This window comes from Galeopterus variegatus, unplaced genomic scaffold, assembly GCF_000696425.1.
Source record: "Galeopterus variegatus unplaced genomic scaffold, G_variegatus-3.0.2 Scaffold1223, whole genome shotgun sequence".
Lineage (NCBI taxonomy): Eukaryota > Metazoa > Chordata > Mammalia > Dermoptera > Cynocephalidae > Galeopterus > Galeopterus variegatus.
Window position 1 is genome coordinate 377,644 of NW_007727334.1, and position 16,791 is coordinate 394,434.

At 35.3% G+C, this 16,791-nt stretch overlaps 1 protein-coding gene across 2 annotated transcripts in view; it reads left to right on the forward strand.

The window, feature by feature from the left end:
• TMLHE (trimethyllysine hydroxylase, epsilon) overlaps positions 1 to 16,791 on the forward strand; it is an 84,700-nt gene that overhangs the window by 57,353 nt on the left and 10,556 nt on the right. For both annotated transcript variants that reach the window (XR_550689.1, XM_008575698.1), the window contains exon 6: positions 1,726 to 1,962. Coding sequence is in view for 1 of the 2 variants with exons in the window: in XM_008575698.1 (XP_008573920.1) it covers positions 1,726 to 1,962 (237 nt within the window). In the remaining variant the exon portion in view is untranslated. The remainder of the gene's footprint in view (positions 1 to 1,725; positions 1,963 to 16,791) is intronic.

Genomic DNA, 16,791 nt, shown 5'->3' on the forward strand with positions numbered 1-16,791 from the left:
ATCCTCATTCTAGGGACCAGAACTGACCTTTCTCATTTTAATTGTGTTTATATTAGATTTCCCTTGATTTTATTTCTCCTGTCTTTCTTTATGTTTATTTCTTATTTTACTTTGTTGTTTACTTTCCTTAGTTTTGCTTATTTGATTAAATTAGTATTAATTTCATTTCTCATTAATTTGAAAATTCTACTTTAGTTTTCCAGTCCATTAATAGTCACCTTTTATATATGTATAATGAAATAGTATTCAGCCTTAAAAAGGAAGGAAATTCTGACACATACCATGACATGGATGAACCTTGAGGACATATGCTAAGTGAAGTAAGCCAGACACAAAGGGACAAATACCGTATTTAGTATTTATATGAGGTCCCTAAAGGAGTTAAATTCATAGAGACAGAAAGTAGAATGGTGGTTCCCAGGGACTGAGGGGAGGGAGAATGGAGAGTTACTGTTTAATGGGGACAAAGTTTAAGTTGGGGAATGTGAGAAAGTTCTGGAAATGGATAATGGTTCTGATGATGGGTGTCCAACAATGTGAACATAATGTCACTAAACTGTATATACTTCAAAATGATTTAAATGGTACTTTTTTTTAAAAGTCACCTTCCCTATCCCTGTTAACATATGCAGACATATATGTCATATATGATTCAACTATTTCAACATGCCCCTAAACTGAACTTCTTCCTCAACACCCCACACCTCCTGATTATCATCCAATTGCATGTCTGCCTGCATTCTCTGTCTTAGTAAATAGCATTATTATCTTTCAAGTTGCCCAGGTGAGAAACCTGAAGCCATTTTAGGTTCTTGCCTGTCCTTCATCCTCCACATCTAATGGATTATCAAATCCTGCCAGTTCTACCTCTGCAGTATCTCTCGGGTGTGTTCTCTTCTCTGTAACATGCCTCTCTAAGCTCAAGTCCTTAATATTTTTCCCTAGTATTTCAGTTATCCAAGATGTTTTCCAAGGTATTTTTTGTCATCTTGCTTACCACCAGTCCATTTTCCACACTATCACCACAATCAACTCTTTAGAATGTTCATATGACTATAGAGTTTCACAGTTTACAATCACTCTTTGGTTCTCTGTGCTATGCCAGTAAGAACTTTTTATTCTATTCCTTGAATATACCTTGTTGTTTTACGCAGTACCTTTGGTCATGCTCTTTCTTTGCCTGGAATGCCCTCTCCTCACTGCAATCCCTTCTCCTCACTGCAATCTCCTTCCAGTTTAATTCTTGCTCATTCTTTAATACTAAGCAAAACCACCCCCTCCTCCTCCCAAACATTTGTTTATATAACATCCCACTAGAACAGATCATTTCTTTCTTTATGGCCCCACCATATATTGTGTACAACTTCATTACAGTATGTATCATGTTTTATTGGTACTTATTTGCTCCATCTCTTATTAGATCATGAGCTTTTTAAAAAACAGAGTCTATACCTTATTCGTGCCTGTACTCCCAGGGCCCAGCACATACAGGCTTCAATATATGTTAGATATGTTTTTAAAAAACTTCTAGTAAAATTAATATCGCAAAGCATAAAAAAAGTACAACTCTGAGGGAAAAACAATTAAGAAATGAGATTTATTTCTTCATGAAAAGAAAATTACCAAGAGGATTCAGCAATAACTTCACATATAATTTTCTAAAATTTTGATATGTTCTCTCTTCTTCACTAAACAGAATAATTTACTTTTCTTTTCCCTCTTTAGCATTCAGGTATTTCACTGTCTTAAGCATGAAGGAACAGGTGGCAAGACACTGCTAGTAGATGGATTCTATGCAGCAGAACAGGTACTTCAAAAGGCACCTGAGGAATTTGAACTCCTCAGCAAAGTGCCACTGAAGCATGAATATATTGAAAATGTTGGAGAATGTCACAACCACATGATTGGGGTTGGGCCAGTCTTAAATATCTACCCATGGAATAAAGAGCTGTATTTGATCAGGTGAGTACCAAAGAACTATCCCCCAGTGTAATGTATTTACCAAAAATTAGCCTTCTAATGTAATGAAAATCCCTAAGATTCTTTTACCTATCACATTTTGATTTTGCTATTCTGTAGCTTTTTATTATGGAACAATTTATATTCTCATTATAATTCCGATGGAATAATAAAAAAGCCAGCAGCCAAGGAAAACTAAATTTGGGAGGAAGGTAGATATCGGAGGTAGTATTTTTAAAACGAAAATGCTATTAAAATGAAAAACAGCTACTAAATTGTCCTCATGACCCAACAGCTAGGGTACCCAAAGGCATGATGACAGCATTTATGTCTCTATCCCAGATTTATGCAAAGCACCTGACCAGTATATCCAATTACCTACTGATATCACCACTTAGATGTCTTGTAGAATCATAAAACACATCATATTCAAAAATGAATTTATCATCTCCATTCATTTTAAGCCTGATCCTCTACTTGTTTCCCCAGTGTCGTTAATGGCACCATCATCCACCAAGTTGCGTAAATCAGAAACCAAAAATCATCTTTAAGTTTTCCTTGTTTTTCACACTACACAACCAATCTTATCAATTCTACCTCCTAAATTTTTCTCAAACCATCTACTGCGTTCTATCTACCATGCCACTTCTTTTGGTGAGACCACTATTACCTCTCTTCTGTACTGTTATTAAAGTGTTTTGACTGGTCTCCTTGCTTCCACTGTGAGCTCCTTTTTATTCCTTTTTTATGCTGTAACTAGAGCCTTTTCTTATCATTCACCATGTTAACATCCTTCTAAGTCTCCTCAGTGTCTTTCAGAAAAAGACCAGAGGCATCTTCACGACTAATAAGGTTCACATGATCTGATCCCTTCTTACTCTTCTAGCATCATTCCATACAATTCATGTTTCCCACACACATTCTGCCCTGGCCGTACCAAACTGCTTTAGATTTCTGGAGCCAATTACTCTCCATCTTGTAGCCAAGCTTTTCTTATGCTGTTTTGCATTTGGATTATCCTTCTTGCTTCCACTTATTCCAAGCTAACTCCTACTATTCATTAGTTCAGTTTTCTCAACAAATATTTCTTGAGCATCTACCAAAAGCCAGGTAGGAACTGCTCTTGACACTGGAGATAGAACAGTGAGCAAAACAGACAAAAATTCTGGGCCTTCATGCAATTCTCATTCTAGTGGGAGGAGATAGTTAATAAAAAATAAATAAGCAAATATATAGTATATCAAATGGTGATAAGCACTAGGGGAAAATAATGTAGGGAAGGAAATATGGGGTGCACAGATAGGGTGGATATAGCTGTAAAACTTAACTTTACATACTACCGAGGACAGACTTTGTAATCAGAAAGAGCTCAGTGTGAAATCCTAACTTCCCTTTAGTGATTTATGGCCTTGTACAAGTCAACCTGCTGGTCATCAGTTTCCACTTACAATAATAATACCTAAGGTCCCAGTTTTGTGAAGATAAAAATAAATTGTTGCCCCTGGCTTGTAGTAGGAACTATATAAACACTGTATCAATTCACTTCCTTTGGATAAGTTTCTCTGGGAAACTCTCCCTCAGCCATCTCTTCTACATCCACAGCCTAAAACAATGAGTACATACTCAATATTTTTTTAAACATTTTATTATGAACATTTTTAAACATGCAGAAAAAACTGAAAGAATTTAACAGGAAAAACCTACCACCTGGATTCCATCATTAAGATATTATTTTGATATTAAGATATTCCATCATTAAGATATTACTTGCTTAGGTACCTATCTCTCCATCTATCCATCCATCAATTAATCTTTTTTTTTTTTTTGACTGGTAAGGGGATCGCAACCCTTGGCACGGTATTGTCTGCACCACGCTCAGCCAGTGAGCGCACTGGCCATCCCTATATAGGATCCGAACCCGCAGCCAAGTGAGCCATGGGCCCAGCCCAGTTAATCTTATTTTTGATGCATTTTAACGGATATTGCAGAGATAAGAGTACACATCCCCCTAAAATACTTAAACATTTATATTATTAAGTAGAGTTCTATATTTGTTTACATCTTGGCTATTGTTAGTAATGTTGTAATAAACATATAAATGCAAAAAAAAGCAAAAACAATGTTTACAGCTTTTTTTGTTTTGAGTTAAAATCGATAAACGATAGCGTTTGACAAATGCATACACCTATGTAACCCAAACCCCTATCAAGATATAAAATATTACTATCACTACAGGAAATACCCTGATAATCCTTCCTGGTCAAACCCTACACATACACCCTAGAAGAAACCACTGTTTGATTTTTTTTATCAACATAGATTAGTTTTGCACGTTCTGGAATAAATTTAACAGACACCAGGGCTGTTTCCAGTTTGGGGTTATTATGAGTAAAGCTGCCATGAATGTTTATGTAAAAGTGTTTTTGTGAATATCTGTTTTCATTTCACTTAGGTAAATACCTAGGAGTGGAACTGCTGAGTTATACAATAGGTGAATGTTTAGTTTCATGAGCAACTGCAACAAGTTTTACCAAAGTAGTTGTGCCATTTTACACTGTCCTTAACAACATATGAGAATTGTAACTGCTGTATGTTCTTGCCATACTTGGTGTTGTCAGTGTTGTTAATTTTAGCCATTATAGTGAGCATCTCCTTGGGGTTTTAATTTTCATTTTTTTGATGACTAATGATGTTGAGTATCTTCTCATGTAAGTATTGGCCATTCATATATCTTCCTTTTTATGAAACACTGACTTTATTTCTTTTTTAAAAAAAATATTTTATTTTATTTTATTTTGTCAATATACAAGGTGGTTGATTATTGTGGCCAATTACTGAAACCTCCCTCCCACCTCCTTCTCCCCTCTCCCTCATTTTTTTAATTGACAAATAAAAATTATATATATTTATGGTGTACAACATGTAGTTTTGAAATATGTATACATTGTAGAATGGTTAAATCAAGCTAATTTACATATGCATTACATCACATACTTCTCTTTTTTTTGTGGTGGGAACATTTAAAATTCACTGACTTAGCAATTTTCAAGTATACAGTATATTTTTATTAACTGTAGTCACCATGATGTATAATAGATCTCTTGAACATATTCTTTCAAAATGAAATTTTGTACCCTTTAACCCATATCTCCCTAACACACCCCCAAACCCCTGGTAACCACCATTCTACTCTTTAACTCTATGGGTTCAACTTTTTTGTATTCCACATATAAGTGAGATCATGTAGTATTTGTTTTTCTGTGCCTGGCTCATTTTTGCTTAACATAATGTCCTCTAGGTTCATCGATGCTGTTGCAAATGACAGGACTTCCTTATTTTTAAGGCTGAATAGTATTTCCACTATGTATATACACCACATTTTCTTGATCCATTCAACCACTGGTGGACACCTAAGTTGATTCCATATCTTGGTTATCATGAATAGTGCTGCAATAAACATGGGGATGCAGATTATCTCTTTAAAATACTAATTTCATTTCCTTTGGACATATACCCAGAAGTGAGATTCGTGGATCATATGGTACTTTATTTTTAGTTTTTCAAGGAACCTCCGTATTGTTTTCCATAATGACTGGACTAGTTTATATTCCCACCAATAGTACGCAAGGGTTCCCTTATCTCCACATTCTCACCAACACTGTTATTTTTTGTCTTCATGATAAACGCCATTCGAATAGGTATGAGGTGATGTGTCATTGTGGTTTTCATTTGTATGTGCCTGATGATTAGCGATTTTGAGCATTTTTCATATACCTGTATATGTCTTTTCGGGGGGGGATATCTATTCAGATGTCTGTTCAGATCATTTGTCCATTTTTTAAATGGGTTATTTGTTTTTTTTGCAGTTGAGTTGTTTAAGTTCCTTATATATTCTGGATATTATTAATCCTTCTTCAGATGCATAGTTTTTGCAAATACTTTCTCCCACTGTGTAGGTTTTCCATTCACTTTGTTGATTGTTTCCTTGGCTGTGCAGAAAATTTTTAGTTTGATATAATTCCCTTTGTCTAATTTTGTTTTTGTTGCCTATACTTTTGAGTTCACATCTAAAAAAAAGTCATTGCCCAGACCAATGTCACGGAGCTTTTCCCCTCTGTTTTCTACTAGTAATTTTAACGTTTCAGGTCTTACATTTAAGTTTGTAATCCATTTTTAGTCAATTTTTGTATATGGTGTGAGGTAAGGGTCTAATTTCATTCTTCTGCATGTGGATATCCAGTTTTTACGGCATCATCTATTGAAGAAATTGTCCTTTCTCCACTGTGTGTTCTTGGCACCTTTGTAAAAAATCAATTGACTGTAAAAGAATGGATTTATTTTGGGGTTCTCTATTGTATTCAGTTGGTCTATGTGTCTGTGTTTATGCCAGTACCATATTGTTTTGGTTACTATACCTTTGTAGTAAATTTTGCAATCAGGTGGTGTGATGCCTCTGGCTTTGTTCTTTTTGCTTAGGATTACGTTGGCTATTCAGGGTCTTTTGTGGTTCCATATGAATTTTAGTACTGTTTTTTCTATTTCTGTGAAGAATGTCATTGGTATTTTGATAGGTATTGCATTGAATCTGCGGATTTCTTTATGTAGTATAGATATTTTAACAATATTAATTCTTCCAATTTATGCATAAAAGATATCTTTCCATTTATTTGTTTCTTCTTTAATTTTGTTTATCAATTTTTTATAGTTTTGGGTGTACAGGTCTTTCACCTCCTTGGTTACATTTTTTCAAAGTATTTTATTTTTTTCTAGCTAATGTTAATGGGATTATTTCCTTGATTTTTTTGTATAGTTCATTGTTAGCATATAGTAACTACTAATTTTTGTATATTAATTTTATGTTCTGCAACCATACTGAATTCATTATATTAGTTCTAACAGGTTTTTTGGTGGAGTCAGCAGAATTTTCTATGTATAAGATCATGTCATCTGTAATCAGGGACAATTTATCTTTTTATCCAATTTGTATGCCTTTTATTTCTTTCTCTTGCCAAATTGTTCTGGCCAAGACTTTCAGTATTATGTTGAATAGAAATGGTGAGAGTGGGCATCCTTGTCTTGTTCCTGATATTAGAAGAAAAGTTTTCAACTTTTCACAGATGAGTGTGATATTAGCTGTGAGTTTGTCATATATGGCCTTTATTGTGTTGAGGTACATTTCTTCTATACCTAGTTTGTTGAGAGTTTTTAAGATGTTGAATTTTTTCAAATGCTTTTTCTTCATCTATTAAGATGAGCATATGGTTTTTGTCCTACATTCTGTTAACATGGTTTGTTGCAGTTAAGATTTACATATGTGCAATCATCCTTGCACACCTGGAATAAATTCCATTTGATTATGGTTAATGATCCTATTAATGTGCTGTTGAATTCAGTTTACTAGTATTTTGTTGAGGGTTTTCGCATCTGTGTTCATCAGGGTTATTGGCCTGTAATTTTCTTTCCTTCTGGTCTCCTTGTCTGGCTTTGGTATCAGGATAATTCTGGCCTCATAAAATGCATTTGGAAGTATTCCCTCTTTCAGTTTTTTGGAAGAGTTTCAGAAGAATTGGCATTAGTTCTTTGTTAAATGTTTGGTAGCATTCAGCAGTGTAGCCATCTGGTCCTAGGCTTTTCTTTGATGGGAGACATTTTATTACCTATTTAATTTTTTTACTCATTATCAGTCTGTTCGGATATTCTATTTCTTCGTGATTTAGTGTTGTTAGGTTGTATGTGTCTAGGAATTTATCCATCTCTGTAGGTGATCCAGTATGTTGGCATAAACCAGTTCATAGTAGTCTCTTACGATTCTTTGTATTTCTGTGGTATCAGTCCTAAAATCTCCTCCTTTATTTCTAATTTTATTTATTTGAGTCTTCTCTCTTGGTTTCTGAGTCGAACTAAAGGTTTGCCAATTTCATTTATCTTTTCCAGAAACCCACTTGCTTTCATTGATTTTTTTCCCTACTATTTTCCTAGTCTCTATTTTGCTTATTTCTGCTCTGATCTTTATTATTTCCTTTCTTCTACTAACTTCGGGTTTAGTTTGTTTTTGTTTTTCCTAGTTCCTTGAGGTATAACATTAGGTTATTTATTTGAACTCTTTTTTTCTTCTTTTTAATGGTTATGAATATTCGTGGAGTATAAAGCTAACCATCACCACTCATGCCCAAGATGGGATGGCCCGATCAATACTGGCAGAATGCCAATTACCACAAATTATGATTGTGTCCCCCACCCAATTGATCCTCGACATCCCTCCCCCTCCCCCTCTCCCTACCTCACTTTGTATCCCTAGGTCTGCTCTCTCCCTCTGCAAGTCTAATTCATTACTGTGGTCTTCCTTTCCTTCCTTCTTTCTCGCTTAGCTCCCACTTACAAGTGAGCACATGTGGCATTTATCCCTCTGTGCTTTGCTTATTTCACTCAACATAAGTTTCTCCAGGTTCATCCATGTTGTGGCAAATGGGAGTACTTCATTCTTATTTATGGCAGATTAATATTCCATGGTGTGTATATACTACAGTTTCCTTATCCAATCGTCCATCAATGGACATTTAGGTTGGTTCCATATCTTGGCTATTGTAAACAGAGCTGCGATGAACATGGGAGTGCAGGTATCCCTTCAACGTGATAATTTCCATTTCTTTGGGTATACACCCACAAGAGGGATTGCTGGATTATATGGAAGATCTATCTGTAGTTGTTTGAGAAACCTCCATACTGTTTTCCACAGTGGTTGTACTAATTTACAGTCCCACCAACAGTGCAGGAGCGTTCCCTTCTCTCCACACCCGCATCAGCATTTGTTGTTCACCGTCTTTTATTATAGCCAGTCTGACTGGGGTGAGGTGATATCTGTGTGCTTTTCATTTGCATTTCCCTGATGACTAGGGATGTTGAGCATTTTTTCTTGTACCTATTGGCCATTTGTATGTCTTCCTCTATTGGCCATTTGTATGTCTTCCTTTGAAAAATGTCTATTCAGCTCCTTTGCCCATTTTTAATAGGGTTTTTTTTGTTCGTTTGTTTATTTGTTATTTATTTATTTATTTTTTACTGTGTAATTGCTTGATTGCTTGAGTTCTTTGTATATTCTGGATATTAATCCCTTGTCAGATGCATACTTAGCAAAAATTTTCTTCCATTCTGTAGGTTGTCTTTTCACTCTGTCAATTGTTTCCTTTCCTAAGCAGAAGCTTTTTAGTTCGATATAGTCCCATTTGTTTATTTTTTCTTTTGTTGCTTGTGCTTTCATGCTCATGTTCATAAAGTCTGTGCCCAGACCTAGTTCCTGAAATGTTTCACCTATATTTTCCTTTAGTAATTTTACAGTTTCAGGTCTTATACTTAAGTCTTTAATCCATTTTGAGTTGATTGTAGTATATGGTGAGAGGTGCATGTCTAGTTTCATTCTTCTGCATGTGGATATCCGATTTTCCCAGCACCATTTATTGAAGAGGCAGTCTTTTCCCCAGTGTATGTTTTTGTTGCCTTTGTGAAATATCAGATGGCTGTAAGCCTGAGGAGCGATTTCTGGGTTCTCTATTCTACTCCACTGGTCTGAGTGTCTATTTTTATGCCAGTCTCATTCTGCTTTGTTTACTATACCATTGTAGTATAATTTGAAGTCAGGTAGTGTTGTGCCTCTAGATTTATTTATTTTGCTCAGGATTCCTTTGGTTATTTGAAGTCTTTTTTTGTTCCATATGAATGTCAAGATTGTTTTTTCCATTTCTGTGAAGAATGTCATTGGTATTTTGATGGGGATTGCATTGAATCTGTAGAACGCTTTGGGTAGTATAGACATTTTCACAATGTTAGTTCTTCCAACCCAAGAGCATGGGTGTCTTTCTATCTTTTTCTGTCTTCCTTAATTTCTTTCAGTAGTGGTTTGTAGTTCTCATTGTAGAGATCTTTCACCTCCTTGGTTGAATTGATTCTTAGGTATTTTATTTATTTATTTATTTATTTATTTATTTATTTATTTATTTATTACCTCCTTAACTTCCCTGAGCTTTTCAGCTTTTCCCCATTCAGAATGATACTGACAGTGGGCTCATCATAGATGGCTTTTATTGTGTTGTGATACTTTCTTTCTGTTTCTAATTTGTTGAGAGTCTTTATGATGAAGGGATGTTGAATTTTGTCAAATGCTTTTTCAGCATCTATTGAGATAATCATAGGGTTTTTGTCCTTGAGTTTGTTGATATGGTGTATCACATTAATTGACTTTCATATGTCGAGCCATCCTTGCATCCCTGAGATGAATCCCACTTGATCATGGTGTATAATTTTGTTGATGTGTTGTTGTATTCTGATTGCTAATACTTTGTTGAAGATTTTTGCATCTATGTGGCAGCTGCAAGCAAGCTACTGCTTTGCCATGTCAAGAGAGCTGTGGAAAGATTATTGCCAGGCTGTAGTTTGCATAGGGACTGAGTCCTGGCCTACATACTGGGGCTGACTCTACCATGTGTCTTCACAACCACCACAGAGCCCCTGCCAGGGCCAGAAACAGCAGGAAAGACTCTTCTTCTTTCAGTGTCCCTCCAGTGCTCTCTTCTGAGAAAGCTTAACATTGTGTTTGCTACAAAGGAGAAATGCTTAAAGAGATTCTTATATTGAGAGCATACATGGAAAGGTGCATTTGGAACTGAGAGGGAATCAGTTGATAGCTGACACATATAAATAGCTGGTTTCAATGGAATAATTGAGAATTTGCATCTAGGTTCCAGAGGGATATTGGTTTTCAATTTTCTCTTCTTGTAATGTCTTTTTTCACGTGTTGGTATCATACTGACTTTGTGAGACTGTTTTACCAAAGAGTTTGTGTAATAGTGTTATTTCCTCCTTAAATGCTTGCTAAAATTTTCCGGGGGAACTCTGGGAATGGGATTTACTTTGTGGGAAGTTTTTGTGTATTAAATTCAACTTTTTCAGTAAATATAGAGCTAGTAAGATTTTCTGTTTCATCTTTAGTTAGTTGTTCTGTTGGGAAGGGCATACATTTTATCTAAGTTGTCAAATTTGTAGTCATAGAGTCATTCATAACATTTTCTTATTGTTTTCATAATGTCTGTAGGCTCTATAGTAATATCAGATTCTTTATATTGGTAATTTTTGCCCTTTTTATCTTGTTCAGTCTAGCTAAGATTTTATCAAATTTCTTGGTCATTTCAAAGAGCTGTCAGTTTAATTTTCTCCATTGTTTGTTTCCATTTCATTAAATTATGCTCTTGTCTTTATTATTCCCTTCTTTTTACATACTTTGGTTTAATGTATTCTTGTTTTTCTATCTCCTTAAGGTAGAATCTTAGGTCATTGATTTTATAAACTTAGTCATTTATAACATAAGCATTTAAAGCTATACAATCTGTATCCACAAATGTTGATATATTTTATTTTCATGATCATTAAATACAAAATATTTTCTAATTTTCTCTATGTCTTCTTCTTTAAACATGTATTAAGTACAAGTATGTTCTTTAATTTCAAAATATTTGAGTTTTTCCTAGGTGTTTTGTTATTACTGATTTCTTTCTTTTTTTTTTTTCTTCCTTTTTGTCTTTTTTCATGACCGGCAATGGGATCGCAACCCTCGGCGTCACGCCCGCACCTCGCTCAGCCAGTGAGCGGCCGGTCTGTATGTGGGATCCGAACCCTCGGCGGGAGCGCCGCCACACTCCCAAGCAGCACACTGTAGCAGTGCGCCACCGGGCCGGCCCCATTACTGATTTCTAATTTGATTCCATTATTGTTAGAAAATATATTTTATGGGATTTGAAGTTTTAAAAAATTATTGAGATTTGGTTTGTAACCTAGTAAATGGTCTGTCTTGGTGAATGCACCATGTGCACTTGAAAAACATGTGCGTGTGTTCTGTATTTGCTGGGTGTACTCTTTTATAAACATCAGTTAGGTCAAGGTGTTTAATATTCTATGTCCTTTCTATGTTTTTTTTTTTTTTTGTCTAATTGTTCTCTCAGTTGCTGAGAGAGCAACATTAGAATATCTAATATTGTGATTTTGTCTATTTCTCTTTAATTCCACCAGTTCTTATTCATGTATTTTGAATATCTGTTAAGTACATACACATTTATGATCGTAGTCTTCCTGATGACATAAATTTTTGTCACCATGAAATGTCTCTCTTTAACTTTATTTTGACATATATTTTATCTGAAATTAATATAGTCACTCCAGACTTACTCTTTGCATGGTATATGATCTCTCATTTTTTTTTTTCTAACCTATCTGTGTTTTTGTATTTAATGCTTGGTTTTATAAACAGCATATACTTCAGACTTGCTTTTTTATCCAGTCTGACAATTTCTGATTTTAATTAGAATGTTTAGTGCAGTAACATTTTTAAAACCTTTATAATATTTTAAAAGCTTTTATTTATATACCTTAAAATTAATGTTTTAAGTGTACAACTCAGTGATTTTGAGTATATTTACAAAGTTGTAACTGTCATCACAATCCAGTTTTTGGTCATTTCCATCACTCTAAAAAATTACCATGTTCCCATTAAGCATTTACTCCCTATTTTGCCTTCATCCCCAGCCCTGTCAATCATTAATCTACTTTCTGTATTTGCCTTTTCTGAAAACTCCATATAAATATGAAATTATAATACGGGGTCTTTTGTGTCAGCTTTCTTTCACTTACTATAATGTCTTCAAGATTAATCCATACTGTAGTATGTACAAGCTTAATTGCTGAATAATATTCTGTTATATACACCACATTTTCTTTATGAATTTACCAATAATGCACATTTGGATAATTTCCAGTTTGGGGCTATTCCAAATAATGCTGCTGTGAATATTTACATATAAGTCATTGGGTAGACATGTGTTTTTATTTCTCTTGGGTAGGTATCTAAAAGTGGAATTGCTGGGTCGTATGTTAACTCTACATTTAACCCTTTGAAGAACTGCCAAAGTATTTTCTACAGTGGCCACACCAGTTTACATTCCCACCAGTAATATATGAAGGCTTCAGTTACTCCACATTCCCTTCAACAGTTGTTATTATCTGTCTGTTTATTATAGCCATCCTAGTGATTAGGAAGTGGTATATCATTGTGATTTTCATTTGCATTTCCCAAATAACTAATGATGTTCAATATATTTTCTTGTGCTTCTTGGCCATTTGTATGTCTTCTTTCGTAAAGTCTTTTAGCTGTTTTTAAATTGGATCATTTGGCTTCCTGTGGGTGTTTTATGAGTTCCTTATATACTCTGGATTCAAGTCCCTTACTGGGTATGTTATCTACAACTACTTTTCTCCCAGTCTGGAGCTTGTCTTTTGACTCTCTTGAGAGAGCTATGAAATAAAGTTTTTAATTCTGATGAAGTCCAAATTATTTTTATTGCTTGTGTGTTTTGTGTGTTATCTAAGAAGACTTTGCCTAATCCAGGGTCATGAAGATTTACTCCTATGATTATTCAAAGAATTGTACAGTTTTAGCTCTTACATTTAGGTCTCTAATCCATTTTTAGTTAATTTTAGTTTATGGCATAAGGTAAGGGCCCAACCTCATTCTTTTGCTTGAGGATATTCTCTTATCCTATCACCATTGTTGAGAGATTATTCTTTCTCCCATTGAATAGTTTTGACCCCCTGTTTGAAAATCAATGATACACAGATACATGGGATTTTTTCTGACTCTCAGTTCTATAACATTGACATATGTTTATCCTTATGCCTCGTCCATCGACATTTAATCTAGTTATATTTTTTATTTTTACCTTTTTCTCTTTCCCTGTGCTACTTTTTTCTCTGTTTCCTTTCCTGCCTTCTTCTGGATTATTTTAATATCTAATTTTTGAATTATGTTTTGATTTATGCACCATGTAAATAATTTTCTGGCTGCTTACAAGATTTTCTCTTTGCTTTTGGTTTGTAGCAATTTGCTTTTCCTTGCATTCATTCTTATTGGGACTCTCTGAGCTTCTTGAATCTGTAAATTTATATCTTTCACAAAATTCTTGATATTATGGGCCAGCCCGGTGGCGCACTGTGATAGTGCACCGCTTGGGAAGTGCGGCGGCGCTCCCGCCGAGGGTTCGGATCCCATATACAGACCGGTTCCCGCTCACTGGCTGAGCGAGGCGCAGGAGCAACACCGAGGCTTCCAATCCCGTTGCCGGTCCTGGTCCGGTACGGGGGCGACAGTGAGGGTTGCGATCCGTTGCCAGACACGGAAAAAGACAAAAAGGTAAAAAAAAAAAAATAAAAAAATTCTTGATATTATTTCTTCAAATTTTTCTTCTGCCTATTTTCTGTATTTTCTTTTTGGGATTCCAGTTACAGATAGGTCAGACATTTTGATATTGTCCCACAGGCCTTTGTCTGATAATTCCAACATCTGGGACATGTCAGGGTTGGCCTATGTCAATTGTCTTTTCCCTTGACAATTGGCCACATTTTTCTGGTTCTTGTTGTACTGAATAATCTTGGACTGTATCCTGGACAATGTGAATATTAAGTTATTGAGACTCTAGACCTGTTGTATTTCTCCAAAGAGTGTTTTTTTAAATTTTTTTTATTTTGCTTTTGTTTAAATGAGCAATTTAGTTGTACTCAAAATTCAAACTGTGTACTTTGATAGCTTTCTGAAATTCTTGTTCAGTTATTTTATCTTTAGATGGAATGCAGGGAGTATGTCCTGCACATACACTTCAGTGGTTATCCAGATATCTGGGCAGAGCTTATACATAGAGTTTGGAGCTCTCCTTTTTTTAAAAAAAAAGTTATGTTATTTTTTTCATTGTACATGTGTATGGGGTACAGTTTGTTGCTTCAATATATGCATATATTGTATAGCGATCTAATCATAATGGTTAGCACATCTATCACCTAAACACTTACCAGTTCTTTGTGGTTACAACATTCCAGATCCTCGTTTCTGGCTATCATGAAATATGCAATGCAACATTATTAGCTATTGTCACCCTAGGGCACCAGAACTTATTCTTCCTATCTAACTGTGACTCTGTAACTTTGTACCAATCTTTCCTCTAGTCTATCAGTCTACTAACCCTCCCTCTCCCTTTCTCTGACTCTGATAACCACTCTTCTACTCTCTATTTCTCTCTTTTTTCCCCTCTTTTTGATTTATTTTTCTTAATCAATCCATGATAATTGTGTATATTCATGGAGTACAATATGATATTGGGTACATTCATACTGTGTGCAATGATCACATCAGACTACTTAGTACATCCATCCCCTCAAACATTTGTCACTTCTTTGTGTTAGGAACATTCAACATCATCTCGACTAGCTATTCAAAAACACACAGTACTTTATTGTTAACTGCAGTCTCCCTATATTGCTATAGAACCCTAGACCCCATTCTTCCCATCTCTCCAATATTTTGTCTTCATGGACCACCCTCTCCGCATCCTCCCTTCCTCCTTCCCCCTACCAGTCTCTAGTCACCACTATTCTACTCTCTACTTCTAGGAGATGAATATTTTTAGCTTCCACATGTGAGTGAGGACATGTGGTATTTCTCTCTGTGTGCCTGGCTTATTTCACTTAACATACTTTTCTCCAAGCTCGTTGATGTTGCTGGAAGTACCAGAATTTCATTCTTTTTTTTTTTTTTTTATGGATGAGTAGCATTCCAGTGTGTGTGTGTGTGTGTGTGTGTGTGTGTGTGTGTGTGTGTGTGTGTGTGTGTGTGTGTGTGTGTGTGTACCAAAATTTCCTTATCCAGTCATCTGTGGAAAGACATTTAGGTTGGTTCCAAATCTTGACTAGTATGAATAGAGCCACAATAAATATGGTGGTGCAGGTGTCCTTTTGACTTGTCAATTTCCTTTCCTTTGACTATATACCCAGTAGTGGGATTGCTGCATCACATGGTAATTCCATCTATAGTTGTTTGAGAAATCTCCGTACTGTTTTCCATAATGGCTGTACTAATTTACATTCCCACCAACAATATATATGAATCCCCTTTCTCCACAACCTCACCAGCATTTGTTATTTTCTGTCTTTTTGATAAGAGCCATTCTAACTGGGGTGATATCTCATTGTGGTTTTGATTTGCATTTCTCTGATGATTAGTGATGTTGAGCATTTTTTGCTATGCCTGTTGACTGTATATCTTCTTTTGAAAAATACCTATTCAGTTCCTTTGCCCATTTTCTAATCGGACCATTTTGTTGTTGTTGTTCTTGTCGTTGTTGTTGTTTTTTACTATTGAGTTGAGTTCTTTGTATATTCTGGATATTAATTCCTTGTCAGATGCATAGTTTGCAAATATTTGCTCCCATCAGCAGGTTGTCTTTTCACTCTGTTCATTGTTCCCTTTGCTGTGTAGAAGCTTTTTAGTTTGATATAATCCCATCTGTTAATTTTCCTTTTTGTTCCCTGTGCTTCTGAAGTATTATGCACAAAGTCTCTGCCCAGACTTCTGTCCTGAAGTGTTTCACCTATGTTTTTTTCTAGAGGTTTTATAGTTTCAGGACTTACACACATTTAATTCTTTTTTCTTTCTTTCTTTTTGTGGTTGGCCAATACGGGGATCCAAACCCATGATCTTGCTGTTATAAGGCTGTGCTCTCAACAACTGAACTAACTGGCCAGACTTACATTTAAATCTTTAATCCCTTTTGAGTTGATTTTGGTATATGGTGAGAAATAGGGGTATAGTTTTATTTTTCTGTGTATGGATCTCCAATTTACCCAGCACCATTTATTTATTTGTTTATTTACTTGTTTATTTATTTATTTATTCATTTTTTTTAAAAAGATGACCGGTAAGGGGATCATAACCCTTGACTTGGTGTTGTCAGCACCACACTCCCC